The sequence below is a fragment of the Passer montanus genome, unplaced genomic scaffold (genome assembly GCF_014805655.1).
Source record: "Passer montanus isolate IOZ18808 unplaced genomic scaffold, ASM1480565v1 scaffold19, whole genome shotgun sequence".
NCBI classification, from domain to species: Eukaryota; Metazoa; Chordata; class Aves; order Passeriformes; family Passeridae; genus Passer; species Passer montanus.
In genome coordinates, this window is record NW_024366480.1 from 3,099,799 (window position 1) to 3,121,422 (window position 21,624).

Sequence of the window (21,624 nt, forward strand, 5' to 3'; positions counted from 1 at the left end):
AAATGCAGTTTTTTCTACAGTGGCAATATGCCTGCACAGGATGATTTTTTAAGGCATTTTTAGACACTCCAAGATGAGCGTAACATCTACCAGCATCAGCTTGCTTGATACATTCTAGTTGTCTTTTCATCATGGGCTTACAGCAGTGCTGCTATTCTGACTAGCTAAGTTCAATTCCTAAGAAATAAAATCAAAAAGACATTCAGGACACAGCAAGAGTAAAGCAGAGAATGAAAAAGCAGTCTGAAGGAAGAGAGTAACTCCAATTTCATGAACCAAATATGTGAGGATTTTCTGCAACTTTCCAGAAAGGATGGTGCAATTCAGTATTTCATTTCATCTCAAGATCAAATAAATAGCCAGGATAAGAAAGCTGTTTCAACTCAGTCCTTCTCTCAGCATCCTGTTCTTAGCCAGAAACTGTGTTTTTAAAGGCCAAAATGGTTGTGATGGATGGGAGAACTCAAGCACCTGAAAACCCATGTGTCCATCAAAGCTGTCTCACATCACTTCTGGGTTTGCTCTCCTTTTTCATATTAGGTAATACTAAAGGCTTGTGCTTTTTTTTTTTGTTTGTTTTGTTTTTGTTTTTTTCAACAAAAGGTTGAAATGAAAACAAACTTGGACAGGCAAAACCTGAGTTATCTAGAGCTTTATGTGTCAGAAATTAATTTAAATGCCACCTCAGGATTGAGCCCCTTCCTTCTACCCAGTGGAGACACCCCAGTTGTTTTGACTGTGGCTCTAGTGATGAATCCTGTGTGTCTGCAGTTGTAATTATTTATAAATACCGTACATATACTTCTAAAAATCTTTCCTGGGTTATATCAGGTGTCATCCAAGAAAGCTTTGACCCAGAGGCAAAGCCAATGGCTCAGAATGAGTAGGGTTGGGTGGGAAAGAAGGATCATCCACATCAAAGTCTGTTACTGTTCCTCAGCACTGAAAAAAATCCAGAGTGCATGCACAGAAAAACAAACAGTAAATCTGCAAGTAAAAATATACTTTTCAGATGAGCAGCTGCTTAATGCAGGGATTTTTGGGTTTTTTGGGTTTAAGATGCATGTGGAAGTAGTTTTGGTACAGACCAGCAGGGATTAAAGGGTTAAAAATAGATAATTTATTTTCCTGTAGAACAGCGTGCCTTACAGGAATCAATTGCATCCAGGTTTTCTGAATATTTTTGCAATGCAATAATTCTTTTAAATTAGTTGGCAAATACATGAAGGGGGTTCCAAATGAAGGCACAAAAATTTATGAAATTGGTTGAGAACTGTAACCAGTTGTTTTTGTTTTTTTCAAAGAGAAGCAGATGAAAATGAACATTAGTACATAGTAGTCTGAGGAGTGTCTTAAAAAAACAATTAATTGTAGTTTCCCTTAGTCTTTTTAGGGCTTCCACTGAGCTACTGTATTTTGAGGCATTAATTAGTTGTATTCGTTAATTATTAAAAAAAATAGGTGTAGTTTTTGTTGGTGTTTTTAAGAACTTATTTTTTGCCAATAGGCAGCACCCAATAGCCCAACTTCTAAAATGGCAACCCCAAATTACAGATTTCTGTATGCCCTGAAGTCTCCCCACGCCTTGTGCTGGGGCAGGGGAGGTTTGTGGGATGTTGCAGGTGTCCAGCAGCACCCAGTGGGACACACACTGGAGCCTGAGAAAACAACCTCAGTGGAAGCTGCTCTTGGAGCAGTGTGACAGCATCCTGTGTCAAAATCCTTCCCATGCAAAGCTCTGGAGTCTTTCCGTCTTGGAGAAGGAAGGGTAAGTCTAATAAGTAGCTCAGAGATCCTGATCCTGCCATTCTGTGTTAATTTGGGGGGGAATGAAAAAAAGCCTCTAAACTTTCCTTTTTTAGGTTAGTGGACACGTAGATTAGTTTTGCTCCTTTTTGGATTATCCAACAAAGCAGAAATATCCAGAAAAGAGCAATTCCTTCTTTGCCTGAAGGCCAGTTTGTGGAGTCCTAGGCAGCCACCCCCTTTCTGTGGCACAGCACGCTGGTGTGAGGCCAGAGCTCACAGATGTTACAAGGTGTGGTGGTGCAAGGGCTTGCACATGGGCAAATACACAACACACAAGGCAAGAGGCTTCCTAATGAACAGACTTTCAAATCTCTGCTGCCCTTGGAGCAAATAATTCTTTTGATTGCCTGAGCAGCAGAAGAGGCTTCACACATCTTTAAAATCATAGGAACATGGAGTGGTTGGGTTGGAAGGCAAACCTTAAGGATTGCCTAGTTCCAGCCCCCCTTCCATGGGCATGGACACCTCCCACTAGACCAGGCTGCCCAAAGCCCCATCCAACCTGGCTCCTGCTGTACTCTGTGTTTTGTCATTGGTGGGAATGGTTCATGGTTTGACAACTTTCCTGTGCAAGTGTAAAGACCACAGCAGAGGGAATGGCTATATCTATCCACAGAATTCACAGAATCACAAGATTGGAAAAGACCTTAAAGATCAAGTCCAACCCAGCCCTAACACCTCAACTAAACCACGACACCAAGTGCCACATCCAGTCTTTTTTTAAACACATCCAGGGATGGTGATTCCACCACCTCCCTGGGCAGACCATTCCAGAACTTTGTCAGTCTTTCTGTGAAAAACTTTCTATGCTTTATCTGTGTTTTAAATTCTGCTTTGATCCTATTCTGAGTAAATCTTGACCTTTATTTTGAAACACTATTTTTGAATTCAGATTTTCTTCTGTAAAAGACCATCAAAAGCTGAAAGATTACTGTCCCACGGTACAAGAGGGGGGATGCTGTTAATTTTGCCAAGCACCTATCACAAATATGCAGGAAATATGACATAAATTCATTTTCCTTCAAATGTTTTCTGCAGTCAAGATCCCAGGCTATTAGATTAACTCCAGGGACTATAAAGACAATAACTTGAACTCCAAGTCCCAGGACAGTAGCCAGGTTTCATGTGGTCTTCAGGGATGGGAACAAAAAACCCCACCAAAAATAATAACTTCCTTTCACCATTGAAAACAGTGAACTCCACATGTCAGCTGCATTTCAGAGTCTATTAAACAGTAAGAGAGGTCAACTCTTCTATCTGGAAGGTCATAAAATTGATGACCATTAAAACTTGATTCTTATCCAAATCCATTTGTAAAATAAATTTGCATATTTTCAAGGACATAAATTACTCTATAGGGACCTAGACTTGGAGGAAAACATACGTTTCCTCCTTTTCAGTCCTCAAAACGCTAAGACCACTGAGTACTGAAAAATGTGAGAAGCTTCAGCCAATCTCCTGACTGAAGCTTGAGTCTCCTTCTCAAACAGGAGCTAAACAGGGTTTCTGGCCTTACAGGCAGGATATACCTTTATTCCATAACATCAAATTGTAAGAAAACCTGAAAAGATTGTCCTTTGAACTTTGACTTCTGTTATTAAAATTTCCTTTGGTGTCTGTCTTTCACAGACTGCTGTAGGCATACTTCTATTAACTGAGCCTTCTGCTGTATGTACCTATATTTTTTGTCATGATAAAATTTTTTCAAGTGGAAAACACTATGGAAAAGAATGAAAAGCAGATACTTTTTCTAAGCTTTTAGACATCCAGGTATTTTTTCCCAAATATGAAGCAATATATCTTACAGAAGACTCCATAGAGTATGGGTTTTCCAATAAATTAAGATAGTCATTAAAATAAAAAATACAAATATTTTAATAAGTTTTCTGTTTCCACTTTCAATTCCTGAAAAACACTTGGATAAATTGGCAGAGCATTTCTTTTCCCCAAGTCTCTTTTGTGCTCCAGCATGCACTGGGAATTAATTCCTTTCCTCTAAAGAATAAAACCATCAGTCTCTATGTCCTGCCACTTCAAATTCAAGCTGAATGCTGAAGAGAAAAAAAATAGTGATTGGCAGAGCTTGGAGAGGGAGCCAGGAGTGCCAGCTCATCCAGCAGAAAATTTCATGTGAAACTATTCCTAGTCCAAGGAAACCAGACCAAAACTCTCACTTTAACATCCATCACTGATGGAAACAAAAGCTGTCATGTATCTGAGTATGTTCCAACTCAATGAAGGGACAAGGAAAAAAAAGAGGAACCCCCAGCTGTGACAGCACATATGAACAACATCTCTTCATGAGGGAAATAAAGCACCAAATTAAAATTTATGGCTTCCCAGTAGCATTACATACCCTGGGAACAGTGAATGTTTTGTTCCTTCCCAAAATGACAAGTGTTAAGATCATAAAATCAAACTCAACTGGAGTAGCAAATTGATTCTAGACTATCTAGTTCTTGCAGGCTATGTCATGCCGAGTGGAGTTGATGGTTGGTTGCCTAGGGTAGCAAAATATTAGGAATAACACTATTTAGTGGCTGTTCCTTACGAGCGTGCCTCCAAGAGGGGAGGAGGTGTGTTCATGTGTTACTGTGCTTAGCACAGCAGAAACCCTAGAACTGAGTCAGTCCTGAGTGTTGCCTTTCTAGCCAACTTTCCAACAGCAATGAACTAATAGCATTTCCAAAGGTTAACATTTCTGTAACTTTGCCAAATGGTAGGGTCATGCCCTGTTTTTCTGCTTAATACAACTTACTTCCCTCATTTTTTTTCTCATGACCTTTTCCCCACTATTTGCCACCATCCATTTTGGCCCTTTCCCATATTGCTACAGACCTCTAACATACTTCAATGTTTGTGTTTTGCTCTCTCTGCAAGGAAGGGCTGCAGAGCTGCTGTAGCAGTAACTACTCTGCCTAAGCTGTAGCTGCTAACCATGCAACAAACAAGGCAGGTCTGAAACTTCTTCTTAACAATGTTTTTCACAAGTATGGTGTTTTAATCTTTTCCCCTTGGATGTTACATGTTATTTCTGATACAGCTGATGTGATATCTATGAGTCCCTAAAGAGATTTTGGCTTCTGTGCCTCTGTGCCATCTCTTGTCACAATAAAGCTGTTCAGTAGTACAAAATGCACTGAGGACAGATCAGGTATTTACTAAGTAGAGATGCCACTCTTAACCAAAAAAAGGAAGAGACAGAAGTAAGAGATGATCCCTGTGCAAAGATGTCACTCTTCTGTGAAGGACTCTGAAGAGATTGCCAATATTTACTGTATCCTTGTGCAGTTTTTTGGGCTCTATTATTCCCCAGGTCTCAAAGAAACCGATCTTCGGAACTAAATCCGCTGTGACCATGTTCTCTAGTTAGATGTCCAACTTGTTTGCATCTTTGGAGCAAGGTGCATTTTTTGTAGCCCAACAGCCTCTGCAGGTGGCACAGAAGAAGAACTCACAAAGTGAGCAGGGGATTGCCCACAAGCTTTATCCAGACTCTCATCTGCAGCTACTAAACCACTAAACATGCAGGGCTGAGGCTTACAGAGGAAACCTCTACTAACAAATTTGTCATGGTAAGAGCTCACTCTGGGCAAGGAGTTTGTCCTCTCCAGACCCTTGGCTTCTTCAGACTGTTTATTTCATGAGATGATGGTCCTGCACGTGGTGTTTGCTACACAGAAATGTACCAGGTGCAGGATTAATGAGTGACTGAGACAGTCTCATATGCTCCCAATCTCATATGCTCCTTAGGTGACATCCAAATTCCTGTAACTATCCAATTAACAACAAAAGTTTTCTCCAGGAGCTGGCCCTGTGTTGCATTCCATGGATGTACTTCCACAGCAGGTGTATGCCAGTACTGCCTGAAACTGCCTTCTGCTGGAAGTCCTGCTTGGACTGTAGGGGGAGGTAGGGAAAGGTCTGAGTAGTTTTTTTGATGACAGGGTTTTTTCCTCCACTTCTTGCTCATGCAGTAATGGCTGAACTTTGCTTCCTTTCTTCTTGTGAATGAAATGTTTCAAAATACACAAAACCACTGAGTTGCAGGCAACTGAAGCGCTGGGAAATCTGGAATCAGGAGGTGGCAGCTTCTTCAGGTTAGGGACTGAAAGTGAGGTTTCAGCCAAAGCCTTTTCACCATGTTGGCCTCTGTTCTCACCCTAGGTTTAAATCATTGCCTAAATCAGTTGCATGAAGCCAACATGAAGTGAAGCAAGAGGAGAAGGATGTGTTGGCAAAGAAAAGGGTATTTGGATATCCCAACGGTAGGGTGGTCCACAGAAAATGCAGGAGAGGCAAAGGAATTGTACAGCATGATCATGCATTGACGCTAATGGGTGGAGGGATCAAAAGGGAGAAACAAACTGGGAGGCTAAAGGTGCTGGGTATGGGTGTGAGAAGGGACTGTGACACAGCTGGCAGAGGATGTGCCTCTGAGACTAGGGGGATGTGTCAGAGGAAGCAGGTCCCTGCCCAGCTCCTCCCAGGCCACCCCAGCTGACCCCAGTCCCACCTGGAGATGCTGACAGCCTGGCCCCCTACTCCCCACTGCGCATCAGCTCCTCACCAAAGACAACAATCTTTCACTTGCTTTTCAAACTCAGACTTGGGACTTGTATTTTAGCTTGAAGATAAACATTTTGAAAGCTGTCTTCTTTCTCACAGTGCCGGCACAAGTTGTTTTTATTATCTTAGGAAAGCTTTTCTTGCCCAGGCCAATTTGTTCACTGTTTGTCTTGTGGAGCTGGCCTATAAACTAGCTTTTAGGGATTTATTGTATGACATTATCAAGAAAGCAATCTTTGAAAAAAACTGAAATCACTTACAACAACACTTTTTTCTTCTTTGCAAATGGCTTCACAGAAGCCAAATTATCCAAGCTGACCACCCAAACCTACTGGACAATGCTTACTCCAGATGAAAATGTTTAAGTTTAGTAATGTTTTAATCCTAAAATGTTTTAAGTGATGATTTAGGCAAGCAAAGAAAGTTCTTCCTGTAGGGGAGAAACAAGACTGGGGTTTTTTTCATAATTGCAAATTTTGGAGTCAGCAAAGCATAGTAATGCAGGGACATATAAGTCCTGCTCTTTGATAGATTTGTGTTGTTTTACACACACACACACAGAAACACACACAAGTATGTTTTCTTATTTAAAGAAAGAAAGCAATAGGAAGAGAGAAGAGCAGTGATTATTCAACCCCCACATTTTATGACTGTTTTTTTCTGTACAGACTGAACCATGTGATGTTGATTGTTGACTTTTTAAGAGATTACCTTTGAAAATTTTGACATTCACAATAAATGTGCTACTCATTTAGAGGAATTCAGTTATCTTAAACTGTAGCAAATATTTAATTTTCTTTTTTTTCTCTGACATAATTCTGCATAATCCTTTTTTGACCTAATGCCAGTGTTTTTCAGATGACTGTAATTTTATTGCTTTCCTACAGACAAAGGAAAAAGGCATGTCTTTCTCAAGTGATCCTCAAAAAGAACAGAAAAGCAGGACTGTTGTAAGTAGAGGAGACTTCAATATTTACATTTTATTACTATTTGAAAGGCAATTTGATGGAGGAGAGAGTTCTGCTTTTAGTCAGAGCATCCTTATATGTTTAATTTCTGAAGCACCTCTTCTGCACTAAGAAAATGTTGCCAGACTCTTAAAAGACTACTCTTTAATCCAGAAAATTAAAGAAACCCATTGGAAATCTGGCTCTTCAGGGATCTCTATATTTACTGTCCTTATCATCTAGAACTCCCCCACCTTTATTCCTTGGGATGGTCTTATATTTGTGACTGCTGATGCAACTGCCCTTAAAATCTCCACTCCCTCTCAGTTCCTGCATGTTTTGGTCATCACTGACATCAGTCAGAAAGTATAAGGTATTGACTGCATCAGCTCTGATTTTATACTCTGTGCCATGGGAATACCCAGGAGATCTTTGATCTTTGTCTGTCCACGAATGTTATAGCAGACCAGCATGGGTTGTATTTGCACTGAGTCTAAACATTTCCTTCCCTGGGACAGCAATTATTGTGCTATTTCCTATTCTGCTGTAAGTTAAAGCTGTAAATAACAATGGAGAGGTCTACCCTGCTGCCAAGCAATCCTTGACCAGCCTGGCAGCTTTAGGGAACAATGCAATTCTGCTTTCGGGTGTTCTTGTGTCCCTGCCCTGGGAGAGCATTTCTCCACCTCTGCCCTGGGGACCACTCCTTTCTGCAGGACTTCAGAGAATGGTTTCTGAGATAATTCTAAAACAAAGCAGCTCCCCACCATCTCCCCCATCCCAAAACTGCCCACAGTTATCCACACATGCTGCCACTGCCTTCAAAGGGCAGTCTAATCTTCAGTTTGTTATTCATCAAAGTGGCTGCATTAGGACTGCTCAAACAATCTGCAGCTTAATCCTCAAAAAAGCTAATGGAACTTTAGATTAAGGAGCATGGAGAAACACTTCTTTGGAGGAGTCTGTTCACTATTTCATTTATTTGTGAAGACACAAAATACCTGCCTAATGTGTTGTCTGTACTCTTTATAGTCAATGACAGATTGCGGTATCAGGCTTCCCTCTTCCACCAGGTGCTTAATACTCATGAATGAAGCACACTAGATGCAACAGTACTACTAATAAAACCAGCAAGTTAATATTAATTTATTGCACTCTTTTTGTCTAGTGGACACCACCTCAGATGTTGCTGAAGCCCTTACTGCCACTGTTGCAGTAGGCCAGGTTGGCCTTTCCAATACAAATATCACTCCTGGAGTATCTCAGCTACCACATAGCCTCTGGTCAAATGCAAGTCTTCTTCTTTCCTCACAGTTCCACTGTAAAGAGAAGAGGTGGTTGTTGCTGTGGACAGAAGTTCACATTACAGCTTTGTGGCTGCAGAAAGCCAAGACTGAATCTAACAGCTCCATCAGCCTGTGGAAATTGCTGTGCTGCTCCCAGTCAGTCTAGTCTGAGCACACTGTGGTGGAGTTTGAATGAGGGGTATGGTGAAAGAGAAGCGGGAGAGAAAGATATTAAAGTGAGGGAAAGGAAAGAAGAAAGAGAGGGTGGGAGGGAGGGTTGTCCAGGGTCCTGGGGGTGCCATTTTATAGACAATATTTTCCCACCCTGAACCTAAATTTGTTGCATTTAATGCAAATTAGTTCTTGTGAGCAGTCTGTTCTTTCTGACCTTTCTGGAAATGAGCCAGAGAGCTTTGGGAGGCAGAGGTGGTGTTGATCCACTTCTACTGGATCAGCCTTTGGTTGACAGTCCTTCCTGCCCACTTCTCAGTCTCATTCTCATGCTTGCACTCCACTGTGCTGTGCTTACTTCCAAGAACCAGAACACGAGCATTTGTCCCAGGAGAGTGCTGCCCTTCCTCTGTATGCCACCCTTGTCCAGACACATCCCGTTTTTTCTCAGAGGCATGGTTATTACCAGCAATCCTTGGTTGCTCCATAACTATCTGGCTATCAGTGTTTGAGACATACAGATTGGCCCCTTATCTTCTGGCTTTCACAGCTGCCTTTTATCTAAGTGAATTATTTGCACTGCAGACACACCCAGATGCCTCTGAGCACTCAAAAATGCTGCGTTTGAGACTGACCCAGAAGGACTCAGGACAACACTGTAAGCAGTGTCCCAGTGTTTTCCTATCTGAGAGGAAATTTTTCGTATGAGGACTTTACCTCAGAGTGCCACCTATGGTTGTTTATGGTCAGTAAATTTAACAGTATGGTTTAAGTTCAGTGAAGAAGATAGTGAAAACAGTTTATTTCTTAGCAAAACAACAGCACTGGATTTAATTTCTTTTTACACAGAAGGAAAGAAGCATCTTGTCCTGATGGCAATATGAAGTGCTGCCGCAGCACCCTCTGGGCTGTTGCAGCAGAGTCAAGGCTGAGCAGAAGTCCTCTTGTCCCAAAAGTCTGTCTCTTCCAGTTCCTGAAGACACTGCTGACAGTCTCCAGTTCAGACTGGGAAAGGATTTCAACTTGTACTTCACATTAATGTTTTGACCACTAAGAGGTACCTGGAGCAGTGTGTACCCTGACCTCACTTAGGCCATAGAAAGCCATTTGTTCTGTAAAGTGCTGCATCCTTTGAAGCCTTGCCCACCTCTTGGGCCCAGGGCTGCAGGGCACCTCTCCATGTAGCTGGTGGATGGATGATGCATCCCTCATCTGCTCTGAGCAGTGATCAAGGTGAGCAGAGGTTTCCCTTCATGGACAGGGATGGCCATGAGAGGATGTTCAGCATGTAATGGTGCTGGCAGAGCTCTGCAGCAGGATGGCAAGCAGTGTGGGGGAAATGCCACTTTTTAATCAGCACATTCTTTGCAAAATTACAGTTTGTCTGTGCTATAAGTGTTTAGGAAATGTGTCTGGGAAGTACATGTCAGGGATGCTTCTGGAGTTAAAGTGAGTACTTGTTTGACATAAGTGGGAAACATGAAAGACTCAGCTCAGTCAAACATGTGCAGCATCAGACCTTGGATCAGGGAGGAAGGGCTGATGTTCAGATTGTTCCTTGGCAAAATCACCCCAAGACTTTTCTCCTTTCCCTGCCCTTTCATGGGTGCCCTTTTGGGCTCCCAACTGAAGACTTTGCTGACTGCAGCTGAAGATTAAGGGAGCACAATAGACAGGAAAGTAAGAGTCCATTTATCCCTGGCAAAGCCTGCCTTTTTCTAGTTTCGATGGAAAAGAAGACGAAAGTCCACGGAGCACTTGAGTGAACAACAAATGGCACAAGAACAAATGCAGTGAAAGGGAATGCCAAGGTTGTCATCCCCCATCAGCACTTTGGATGGGTTTCCTGCTCGGAGGAGCACGGGGGAGGCTGCGGGACCTCGTGCAGGAAGCAGGTGGTTTGCTTTACCCGGAGCCATGCGTAATGGCCAGCGAGCTGCGCCGCACGACGGCCAAGCTACAGCAGATGGGCTGCAGTTTGCTCCACTCAAGGATATTTTTCATGTTATGTGTGGAAAAGAGCAGTAACCCTTGTTTGTTATATGAGGCCTTGTAGGATTTTATTTGGAAGAAAGCCATTTTTGAGATTAAAAAAAAAAGCCATTAAAAATGTGAGTCACTGTAATCACTTTTAAAGTGCTCTGACAGGGCCTTTTACTTGCAAAGACTTCACTATTAAAAGAAATTTTTTTTTTAAATGAAAAACTCTGCCACAAATTATCTCAGGCTAATTGAGGTGCCATTAGGATCTGTTCATTTGAAATTACAAAGAAAAAACCACCTCAAATACCTCAGAGCACTGGATCCAAGCTACTCACTATGTAAAGCTGCCAGCAAAATAGCTGCATCTGTTCTGTGGCTTAACATAGCACCTTGGGATTTAAAAGCACAATATTCCCTCCACTGCAAAGGTATTTCAAATACCAATATTCCCTGCACTGCAAAGGTATTGCAAATCCTATATCCCCAAAAGGGCTGGAGGACACTCATTCCTTGTTCAGAGAGAGGCAGGACCTGAAGAACAGGATCCACCCAGGAGCTGGACCCTGTGGGGTGCCTTGGGAATCTCAGCATGGGGAGATCCACAGCCTGAGCAAATAAATGACTCCAAAGATGCCAGGGCTGGTATGCACATCCCACTAGTCTTTGGGGTTTGGATGTCCCAGCCAGCATTGCCAGATGCTTGTGTCCTCTTGGAGGGAAGATGCCCAAAGTGCTGCTTTCAGAACACAGGTTCACTGTGAGGCTGTGAGCAGTGAGGAACAGAGAGCAGAAACCTTTTTGTCATATATTATCATCTGTCAAATATCAGCATCTTTTCTCTCTGATGCACCATCCTTGAGAAGAGACCACCTGACCTGGGCAGGGTCTCCCCACACCCAGGCACTCCTCCCAGTGTGGTATTTACTTACCACAACTCAAACAGTCACTGAATTAGTCACCCTCCTCCCAAATCAGGGCTGAGCTCTCAAATCTCTCAGGTGCTGAAGAAAGGGCAGCTCTATGATGTTGCTTGTTACCATTGCCAGGTACCACCATACCTGTGTCAGACCCTGGGCCAGAGGCTGTCACAGTCTCCTGCTGTGCTGGACTTCCTGGGGACCTCGGGGCAGGGGCACCTACTCTTTGGACCACCACCAAACTCAGCAATGAGTCAGAAATCAAATCACTGAAAGGCACTGAGGCTGCTCCATCTCTGAGAGTGCAAAACAGCCAACAATAAATTACAGTGTCAAAACAGAGCATAGACACCTCCCTGGAGAGGTGGCAGGGCTGCAGCTGTGGGAAGAGGGGAAGCCAGGCATCCAACCACGGCACGCTGGGTCTCATCCTGTTCTGTGCAACTTCTTCAGTGCTGCTACAATCTGATTTTCACTTTGTGTTTGGCTAAATGCAGACACTGGAAAAATGGAGAGAAAGCAGAAAATAACCACAGAAAACAATTTGAAGGCTGACAGAAATATCTGATGGTGACAGACTTCGAAGGTTTGTCTCTAGCTTAGTGAAAAATCCATCATACTGTGTTTTGCTAGAGGGACTTACCAAGTGCTTTAAACCACTGGCAAAAGGCAAATAGTTGCAAGCTAAACAAGTTAAAAGAGACATAAGGCAGAGTTTAAAGCAAACAATGACTCATTGCTAGTAAAAATTACTAATGGCATTGGTGATTCCTCTACTTTGACTAGTAGGAGAGGATGGGCTGTTTTCTTCTGTAGATGGGTCAAAGGGTTCACACAAGTGCTTGGAGGAGGTTGCCTGACTTGAACTGTAAAGGAGGCCAGGTCAGATGACATAAAGCTGCCTGCTTATATCAACAACCCTCATTATTCACAGCGCTGAACCAAGTTCTGCAACGCATCCACGCATCCAGAATCCAGTCAGTATTGTTGGGACATGTTGTTATTCACTGTTAAATATTGTCAGCAAAAATAAACACATGGAGAACTGCGTTGCTTAGTCATAGTAAATTATATTCCTCAGCTCTTTTGCATTGTAAAGCACAGAACAGCAGTTCTTCAGAAATCAGTAGAAGGTCCAGCAGTGTGTTGTTGTATTCTATTGCTGTACAATGTGTTACCAGCCACGACCTCCAGTGACAGGTAAGAGCTGCTTAATTGGCAGCCTCTGTGCCATGCAAGCATTCTCTCCTAACTCTGGGCTGAGGGTACTGGAGAGCATTAGACAGCATAAAGCTCTGCACCTGGTACACATGCAATTGAAACTCAAGAAAAACTTTATTTTTTTTTTTCAAATGGAGAGAAAACTCCTGATCTTGTGCTCATGTTGCTCTGGATTTATGCCCACAAGCTATCAAATGGAAGACAAATGACAGAGCTGTTATTTCAAGCAGTTTAATGATTCTGGCAAAAGACCTGGCAGCAGACACCAAATGCAATGCCTATTCCAAGAGTGGAAATCTTCAACTGGAGAGCTGGCAAGTGCATGTTTGTGCTGGAGGCTTAAATCAATCATTTCTATTTTTCCCAAAGTGATTTAGCAAAGTACAGAAATTGGCTCCTTCATCAATGGCCACTGGCCACTTTTCTTGTTTAAGGTATTAGTGCCATGGACTAGAGTGATATATTGACTTCATGTAAAGAAGTCAGTGTTAGCACCACCTGTTTAATCATTCCTTTACAGTAGCTGTAGTTTGAAAACTGTCAACAAGTGCCTTGTTGACACTGTCAAAAAGGAGCCCAGGAGACCACTGTACATTTCTGGTCCCTTGGAGTAATTTCTCTGTGTTCATGCAAAACTTTCCTGCCACCATAATACGTTTCTGAGTCTGCTGCCCAACAGTGTCCCTCTGGTTGCTACCTTGAGAACTGACAGATTCCCCTGGGACTGATGCCTGAGTTTGTTAGCAAGCAAAATATTGATGGAGATTTGTACTATGAAATGCACTTTGAAAGTCTTGGACAAGCTTTAGAGGCCTAACTGCAAAACTGGGATTTAGATTAAATAAAAAACCTACTCAGCAGCCACCTAATCCTTTACGTAGGCCTGGAGATTCTTGAGATTCTGTGGATACCAAAACTGTCCATGCTTACTCTCATGGTAATAAGAAATTAACAGGAATGTAATCCAGGACTGCAGGTTTAAGGTTTACACAACTTCCTTGTTGAGCACTCTCTATAAACACTTCCCAGGTCATGGGAATATTCTGTCAGTACAGTATCTTTGTATCAGAGCAATCCTATGTTGTATAGATATCACACAGTCTGATTTCCCTAAAGGGAACACCCAACGAGAGCTCTGCATGAAAGACAGTCATGCCCAAGAGGCACTGATATGATGCTCAAGGCATCCCATTTAGCATGTCTCAAAAATATGTTTATGTGCAGCCTCAGGGGCCAGATTGGCTACATGTGCTCTGAATAGATTTAGCACATGGCAAGAGGACAAGGATCCTTCCTACATGGTCAGGAGTGGTTAATATGTAGTGATGTATTTGCCAGTGCTGCCTCCTTTTATGCTATAACTAAATGGCTACATCGGCCAGGTGCTTGGGAGGTGCCTCTACAAATTTTGAAACATCTCCCATCTGCCAAGGGAATGGTGTATTTCCTTCCTGCTTCTCTAGGCAGAGAATAGTCATCCTTCACTCCCAAACTGGTGGGAAATAAATAAAAAAGCAAAACCCAAACTAAAACCACAACAAAATTAGATGAAATCACTATTTATTCACTGATGTCCCTGACTGTATCCCAGAACCCAAAAACATTGCAAACTCAGGATTTCTCAAACTCCTGAGAATGGAGACCACTAAACATTTCTCTGTATTTTGCTCCTGAAATGGCCTTGGTTTGTAAATCTTCCAGCTTGGCTCTCCAATAATAATTATGGTACTTAGCCTCTATCTCCTTTCAGCTAGTTGCTAAAACAGTCCAGTTGATTTCTGCAGAAGGAATGAACAAACAAACTCGAACAAGAAAAATGTCAAGCCTCAGAGGACAGTAAAAAAAGGGCACACTGACAGACAGCTCAGTCTAATCATCTGCACCTCAGTGTTATAAAAGTGAGTATTTTTCTCTGCAAGCAACCATCAATCCTGCATAAAGAGGGCTGGAAAGAGATATTGCATGGGTGAGAACAGTTTGAGTGTAGAAGACTTTTCAGTCCATTCTTCTAGCACTGCTTATACACCTCATTGCAAACAGTCACTGAAAATAAAAAAATTAGCCCTTAGAATAATTTATAGTCAGACATGTGTCCAGGCTTTTAGCTGACTTTGGGACACTGCTGGTTGCCACAAGCTGGCTATCCTAGCCCCACCTGGGGCCATTCATCACTCTGTATACACAAGCCAGTGAGTCTGGCACTTAAAAGAGTTTCAGGAAGCCCTCAGCTGCTTTTGAGGCATGGTGATACAAGAAGAGTGATCTTAGCAGAATGCTTGCTATACAGAGAATCTCAGAAGGAGAGAAATAATATGATGGTTTGCCCAAAGCAAGAGAGGTCTCACTCCCTCTCCCCCTTTTCACATCTGTCCCATCACATGTTCCAGTCAGTCTGGTTGGGTCAGTTCAGAGAGCCACCCCAGCAAGGAGAAGGATGCAGATGCTTTCTACAGGATGAGTGAGCTGAACTGGCCCCAGGAAGCCACAGGACCTCACAGCTGGGAAAAAGGGGATGAGCCTTTTGGCAGTGCTGACCCATTCAAGCAGCTTGCCAGGTGCACGAACCACAGGTTCCAAGCACAGAAACTCAAACCCTTATAAAATTCGGCCTCTTTCCTTTGGTTTTAGATGGCCAGTGCCCTTCCATGCAAAATGTGAGTCTGCCAAAAGCTGGGCTGGAGTGAGTAGCAGGCAATCAGCCTGCCAGGTGAACACCAGCTCCGTCCCAGGGGCAAACAGACTAATCCAGTCCAAACTCAGTTTATTGTTTGCCAGCTGAAACTGTTGGTAAATGAATCCTGATATTTTACAGCAAAAATTAAACAGTCTTGCTCTGCTCCAGAGCTCCCATTTCCAGGCCCCTGGCCAGTTAATACTTCATCTCTTGCTGCAGTGTGACCAGCAGTGGAACAAGCACTAAATGAGTCCTGCTGGTCCTGGTCTGTCAAAAATGCCAAGCTGGAGCCTGAGGGACCACGTGAGACACTGCCTGCCTACGACACCTTCTCCTGGTTTGATTTCTGCACATCCCATGGAGGATCTGTTCAGGAAAATTCAGTCTGCACACACAAGTTTTGCAGCTTATCTGGCCCATATTTTTGATGTCAGGAAAAGCACTGCAAGAAAATAACTCTTTATTAAGGAGAAGGGCTCCAGAGATGTTTTTTTTATTCCAGTGCAGAGGCTTTTCTTTTAGCAGGCGTTTGTCTGTGGTGTTTGCAACCTAAGTATGACAAGCAGAATCTGAAAATAACATTGGTTAGAAACTGATTCTTGAAACAAGTCATGTCTGTTTCTTGGCAGAGCGGTAATGAATTCTCTCAACTGAGTTTTTCCAATCCTGTAACGCATTAATTAGTTGGACTATATTAACATCTCAAAGATCATGTCAAATCACAACTTTTAATTGCACATAATTTCTACCAGTGTTTTGGTTCACAAATTTTTTTGAAATACACTAGAGATAAAATAAAACACTTTAACCCTTATAATTTTTTAATAAAACATAGGAAGAAAAAGAATTGTTCAAGAAGAAATCCACCAATTTAAGATAAATAATTTTTGCCACAGATTTTTACATTTGATTAATTGCTTTAAAGAGAAAATCCTACACCTGGTAACCTTTATTACCTCTTGCAGCCCTCCTGAGCCATGAAAAGAGATTTCAGAAAGATGCCCAAGGCCAATCCTTTAAAAAAGCAACAATACCAAATCCTTTCACCCATTCATTTCCGAGGTCACAGAATGAAAACCTGTAGGCCTCTTATTTCCATCTTTAGCACATACTCTCACTTGAGACTTAGCAAGCAGCTTCAATTTGACTTGCAAAATAATGCAAAAGAAAGACATGCATGTCCTTACTCCCTGGAGAAAGCCTGTAAAAGTCACGTGTTTTTTTGGGTTTTTTTTTTTTTTTTTAATCTTTAGAAACTTGAACTCAAGGTGCTAGGTGGGAAAGGAAAGCCAAGCCAAGAAGGTGGTACAAATAAGGTGCAGACAGAATCTTGTTCTGTGTCAGCTGGAAAAGCTCCATATATTGCAAACCAGCTTCACAAGTCCCCAAATGCCATTGTTCCTGGGACATTGCTGCACACAAAATACTGCAGTTCTATGTGTGCTTTGCAGCATTTGGGATGAAACTGTCTTATGGATCCTCAGCTGTACCTATCTAAAAAATAAATAAACTAAATTATTTGAGAAAAAAAAAGTAGACCTGAAACAAAGTACGCACAGTCCCTACTCATAACTGCAGATTAATTTAATCCTAAAACAAGACATGAACATTTTTCAAGAGCACTTTCATTTGTCTGTGCAGAGGATGTGACCAGCACCCCTGTGCTGCCTGAAGTGGATCAATGGTACCACGCAGGGATGAGTGCATCCATGCTGAATGCCTAGAAAAAGCTTTTCTGATGGGACACTGGGATGGAGAGACACCAAGACATCTGAACACAAAGCCTGTACTGTCATTGTTCCCATCACTGCTGGCTCTTCAAATCAGTGTGGAGACACAACCATTAAATTAAGAGCAAACTGTACAATTACTGGGACTCTTTGTGGTCCTGTTTTTTTACAGCCTTTCCTCATGCAGAATTACCAGTGGTAACAGGAGTTGCCCTACTTTTTTAAAGGTATTTTTCCAAGACATACCAAGAGTGGGACCCTGGCTATCCCACTTCCTCTGAAGAACCGTGCATTTTCTTCACTAAAACCTTCTTTTGCTGAAAACAAAAGCTAAAATTCAGACCAGACTATGCTAACAGATCATAGAGCCCAGCCCAGTGCAGCCCAGTGCCCAGGATTCCTCTGGGAGGATGTAAAATGTCAAGTACAGTACCCTAATCCTGCCTTGGCTGGGCACCTCAAATGTTGTGTGCCCATGTGCCTGTGTTTATGGCAAACACTATTCTCCCACTGCTCACACAAGTACTGATTTCCTTGAAAGATAAGATAATTAATCTGATGGTAGGAGATAATCAGAATTGCTACGCCCAATACAAAATTATTTTTGTATTTTAGTAGACACAATTCTATTTGTGGCTACTTCATATATACTTACAGTTTTGACTCCTGAACAGGAAGGAAAGGGTTTAAAAGGGATTATATATATAGCAGAATACTTTGAAATCACTTACAAAAATTAAAATTTCTCACATTTGTCTTTAAACATTTACACAGATCTGAGGTGTTCCAAAGGGGAATTTTTATAATCCTGTTCTGTGCTCATTGCATTTAAAAGCAATTAAAACTCTAAAAATGTCCTCAAGAGGCATTAATACTAGGAGAATATTCCATTTCATTAATGGTTATTTGGTTTTTATTAAGGCTTCCTTTATCTTTAGGATACATTTGGTACAATCATGGGATAAATTAATTTGCATTAAATAATCCTATGACTCATCAACATACAGGAGTTCAATGTATACTTAAATATGTTCAATAAAAAGGTGCTACTGATCCTTGTTCCAGTGGTGTTCCTCCTGTTAACTGACATGTAAAGTGCTTTCTTCTTTCAGCTTTGCCTTTTCACCAAGTCATCTTCCTTGTTCAGTGTGCCATAGCATGAACAGCGAGAATCTGGTTGTACTTTTCCTGTCAGTTTTTGTCCTAAGGAAATGTGATGAGAGAGGGAAAAAACAACAACTTTGTGAAGAATTTTAATAAAACAAATTCCCCACCAATCCATCATTTAAACATTCTTTGTTCCAGTAATCTTTGTTTTCACTTGACTGGTTGTAACAATAGCTTGGAAAAACCCTGAAAAATTATTTGAAAAATCTGTTGGGAACAGGAATAGAAATTAAGTGAACAGTATATTTATTAAATATGACTAGAGCATACTTGTGACTCAATTCTCCTAGGTCATCCCATTATCTGATACCTCATTTAAACAGAGAGAGAAAAAAAGCCCTACTTACCAGGAATATGTCCACAGTCAATAAAAGGAATTTGTAAATGGTCCTCTTTTTTATTTCTTGCAATTATAATCACACCAAGGAAAGATAGGAGACACCTGCAAAATAACAGTGGCACATTATCATTAGAAACAGTTCACTGTATCTGAGATGAGAATTTCTTTCCATGTTTCTTTTTCAAGGACTTCCAAACCCAAGTTGCTGAGTTTATAAAGAAACACTTCTTCCTGGCAGCTCTGTAATTTATTTTGGGCTTCTTTCAGTCTAGTTTTTGCCTCCTGGAGCTTTATTATCAGTTCCAAAGGCTCCACAGCCAAAATTACACTTCCAGCAATATATACCTAATCAGATGCCTGTGGGTGTGAGACCTCAGCATTTGAATCCCTGAGCAAATCTTCACAGAGCATCCAAGCTAGCATTCAAGCATGTGAAATTTCATTAACAACTCAGTCTAGCTGCGGACAATCGACATCTCTGTTGTTTTTCTCCTCTGATTGTGTGTCTCAGGGGCAGGCTGTAAGCCAGGAGCAGTGAAAAACTGCTATGGCTGGACACATCTATCCGCTGTGTCTTGGACACACAACCCCTAACTCCTAGCAGCCAAGTACATGGTTGCTCATCTCTGTTTTTTGTGCCTTTTCCAGCAGTCAGACAAGGTAGTGGCTGTGTGCACCTACTCCAGCCCAGCTGCAGAAGATGAAGATGTCTGTAGCTATCAGCCCCGTTTATTTGACAGCACTGTGTGCAAGACACCTCCAGCAGTTCTAGGAGATCTTTTAAACATTTTGTGCCCATTAGTATAACTGGCACCCCTCCCAAAAGTTGTTGTGGTGCTGATAGCCAGCAGAGGGTTTCTGCTCTCACAACACCTAGGTCATTCTTCAAAACGTTATTTAGCATGCTCTGAATTTTTCTGCAGGCACATTTTTCTTGACACAGGTAGATGAGGGAGAGTTACTGCAGCACTGCCTTCTAGGCAAGCAGCTCATATAATTGCCCATGCCTAGGGGCAGAAATAAAACAGCCAGACACACCAGTGGAATATGGGAGGAGATGTCTCACAGCTGAAAAAGCACCCCCTATAATTTGATATTTGGTGGAGAGCAGCGGCTTCTCCTTCCTGCTGTAGGAGCACATGATGCTAGTTTTTCATTCCATCATGAGATTAGTAGTTCACAAGTGTCTCACATTTTTACATATTTGGATTCAAAACCAGGCCTCCAAACTCCCAAAGCACAGACATCAATCTTTCCTTTAATGTTTTTTTTATCCTACTATAATGGCTATTCCATAATACTTTAATAACAAGGCTGGTTTCTTCTTACTGAGAAAAGAAGAGATTCCACAAGGCAATGCTGTTTCAGTACAAACCTTAGTGCAGATTTTAGGCTGATACACTTACCCGAACAGAAACATGAACACGCTCAGTAAAGCTGCACTTTGGAATTCCTGATAAAATATGACCCCTGGAATGTGACAGAAACAAGAATTGCAGATCTTGACTGGCTTCCAAGTGATATGAATTACAGCTGGGAGGGTCAGGAGAAGTGTCATGCTTAAACGGAGCAAAAAAATCCCAAATAAGGTATTAATAGACATTGTGATGTGTTCGCTTTATGTCCTATATCCCATAATCTAGGCTTTCTCAAGACGCTGCATAGGACTGGAGAAGATTTAGTCAATCAGGCTGGAACACGTGCTGGGTTAGTAATTGCACAGATGCACGTATCTTTTGCATTGTCAGCAACAATTTCTGTGCAGGTCAAACTCGAGGTCTTGCTCACGAGCAGCGACATACCAATACAGCTAAGAGGTTCTTCATGGACTTCGTTAAGCTACTCCAGCAGACCATGTGGACATTTTAACTCCAATTGGGAACAGATTTTCAATAACTAACTGTGTCCCTGATGTTTACACCAAGTGCAGGGCTCCAGCAGCCAAGTTTGCCAAATCTTTCTGGCCGAAGGAATCACTAGCTCTTTCTGGTCGCCCCTCTTCCAGGAATTAGCACCTCTGTAGTGGAGGTGACAGAACCAGATGTGTATCTGGATCTCAGCTGCCCCTATTAACAGCCAAGTATATTAGCTTTAAACCACTGATGAGCACAGCTCTGCTTAGAAATGCCAGTGGGACCCAGTGCAGCTGAAGTGTGAGTGTGTCTTCAAAGGCTGTAACTAGGGATGGGGGAATCGTGACACCAGGTACCTTCTACGAGCACCCCAGCAAGATTCAGCAGAGGTTGCTTTTCAAAGCCCTACACTGGTTTAACTAACCTGGTGCAAATGCATGTGTATCCACTCTCAAAGCTATTAAGCCATTCCTGAATAGGTACTTGATCTTATAAGGAGGCACCAGGCCAAATTCCCCATATGGTCACAGGAACACAACCCCCTTTTGGCACAAGTTTCTTCTCGGTCACAAAGTGTAGGTCTCTTCTAACACAGGTGTTGAGGCAATCTGTGAGTGAAGCTAACTCCCCTTCTCATTAATGGCAGCTCTGCATGAGAAACTCCTGCACAGCAATGACAGGAAAGCCCCCAGCGTGTGTTAAAATGAGTCATAAATGTTCTAACAACATGATCATTTTGGCTCATTGCTGATACAGCATCTTAGTTGTCCTCCCAGCTCATGTTCTTACACTGCACACCATTTCCAAGATTTGCAGTCCCTCTTTAACAATGCTGAGTTCAAAGTTCTCACCCAGAATAAAATGTTAAACGCTTAAAAAGTTTTTGTAGTCATTTTATTTCCTTCACTTAACCCAGAATTCCACCTTCTGAAATGGAATATACGCTAACTACTATGA

The 21,624-nt window shown here is 42.0% G+C and overlaps 1 protein-coding gene across 1 annotated transcript in view; it reads right to left on the reverse strand.

Moving 5' to 3' along the window:
- Positions 1 to 18,369: 18,369 nt before the first annotated feature.
- NIPAL2 (NIPA like domain containing 2) overlaps positions 18,370 to 21,624 on the reverse strand; it is a 49,953-nt gene continuing 46,698 nt past the window's right edge. Inside the window, 3 exon segments of the mRNA XM_039706259.1 lie at positions 18,370 to 18,510; positions 18,822 to 18,916; positions 20,221 to 20,284. Coding sequence (XP_039562193.1) covers positions 18,416 to 18,510; positions 18,822 to 18,916; positions 20,221 to 20,284 — 254 coding nt within the window. The 3' untranslated portion in view covers positions 18,370 to 18,415.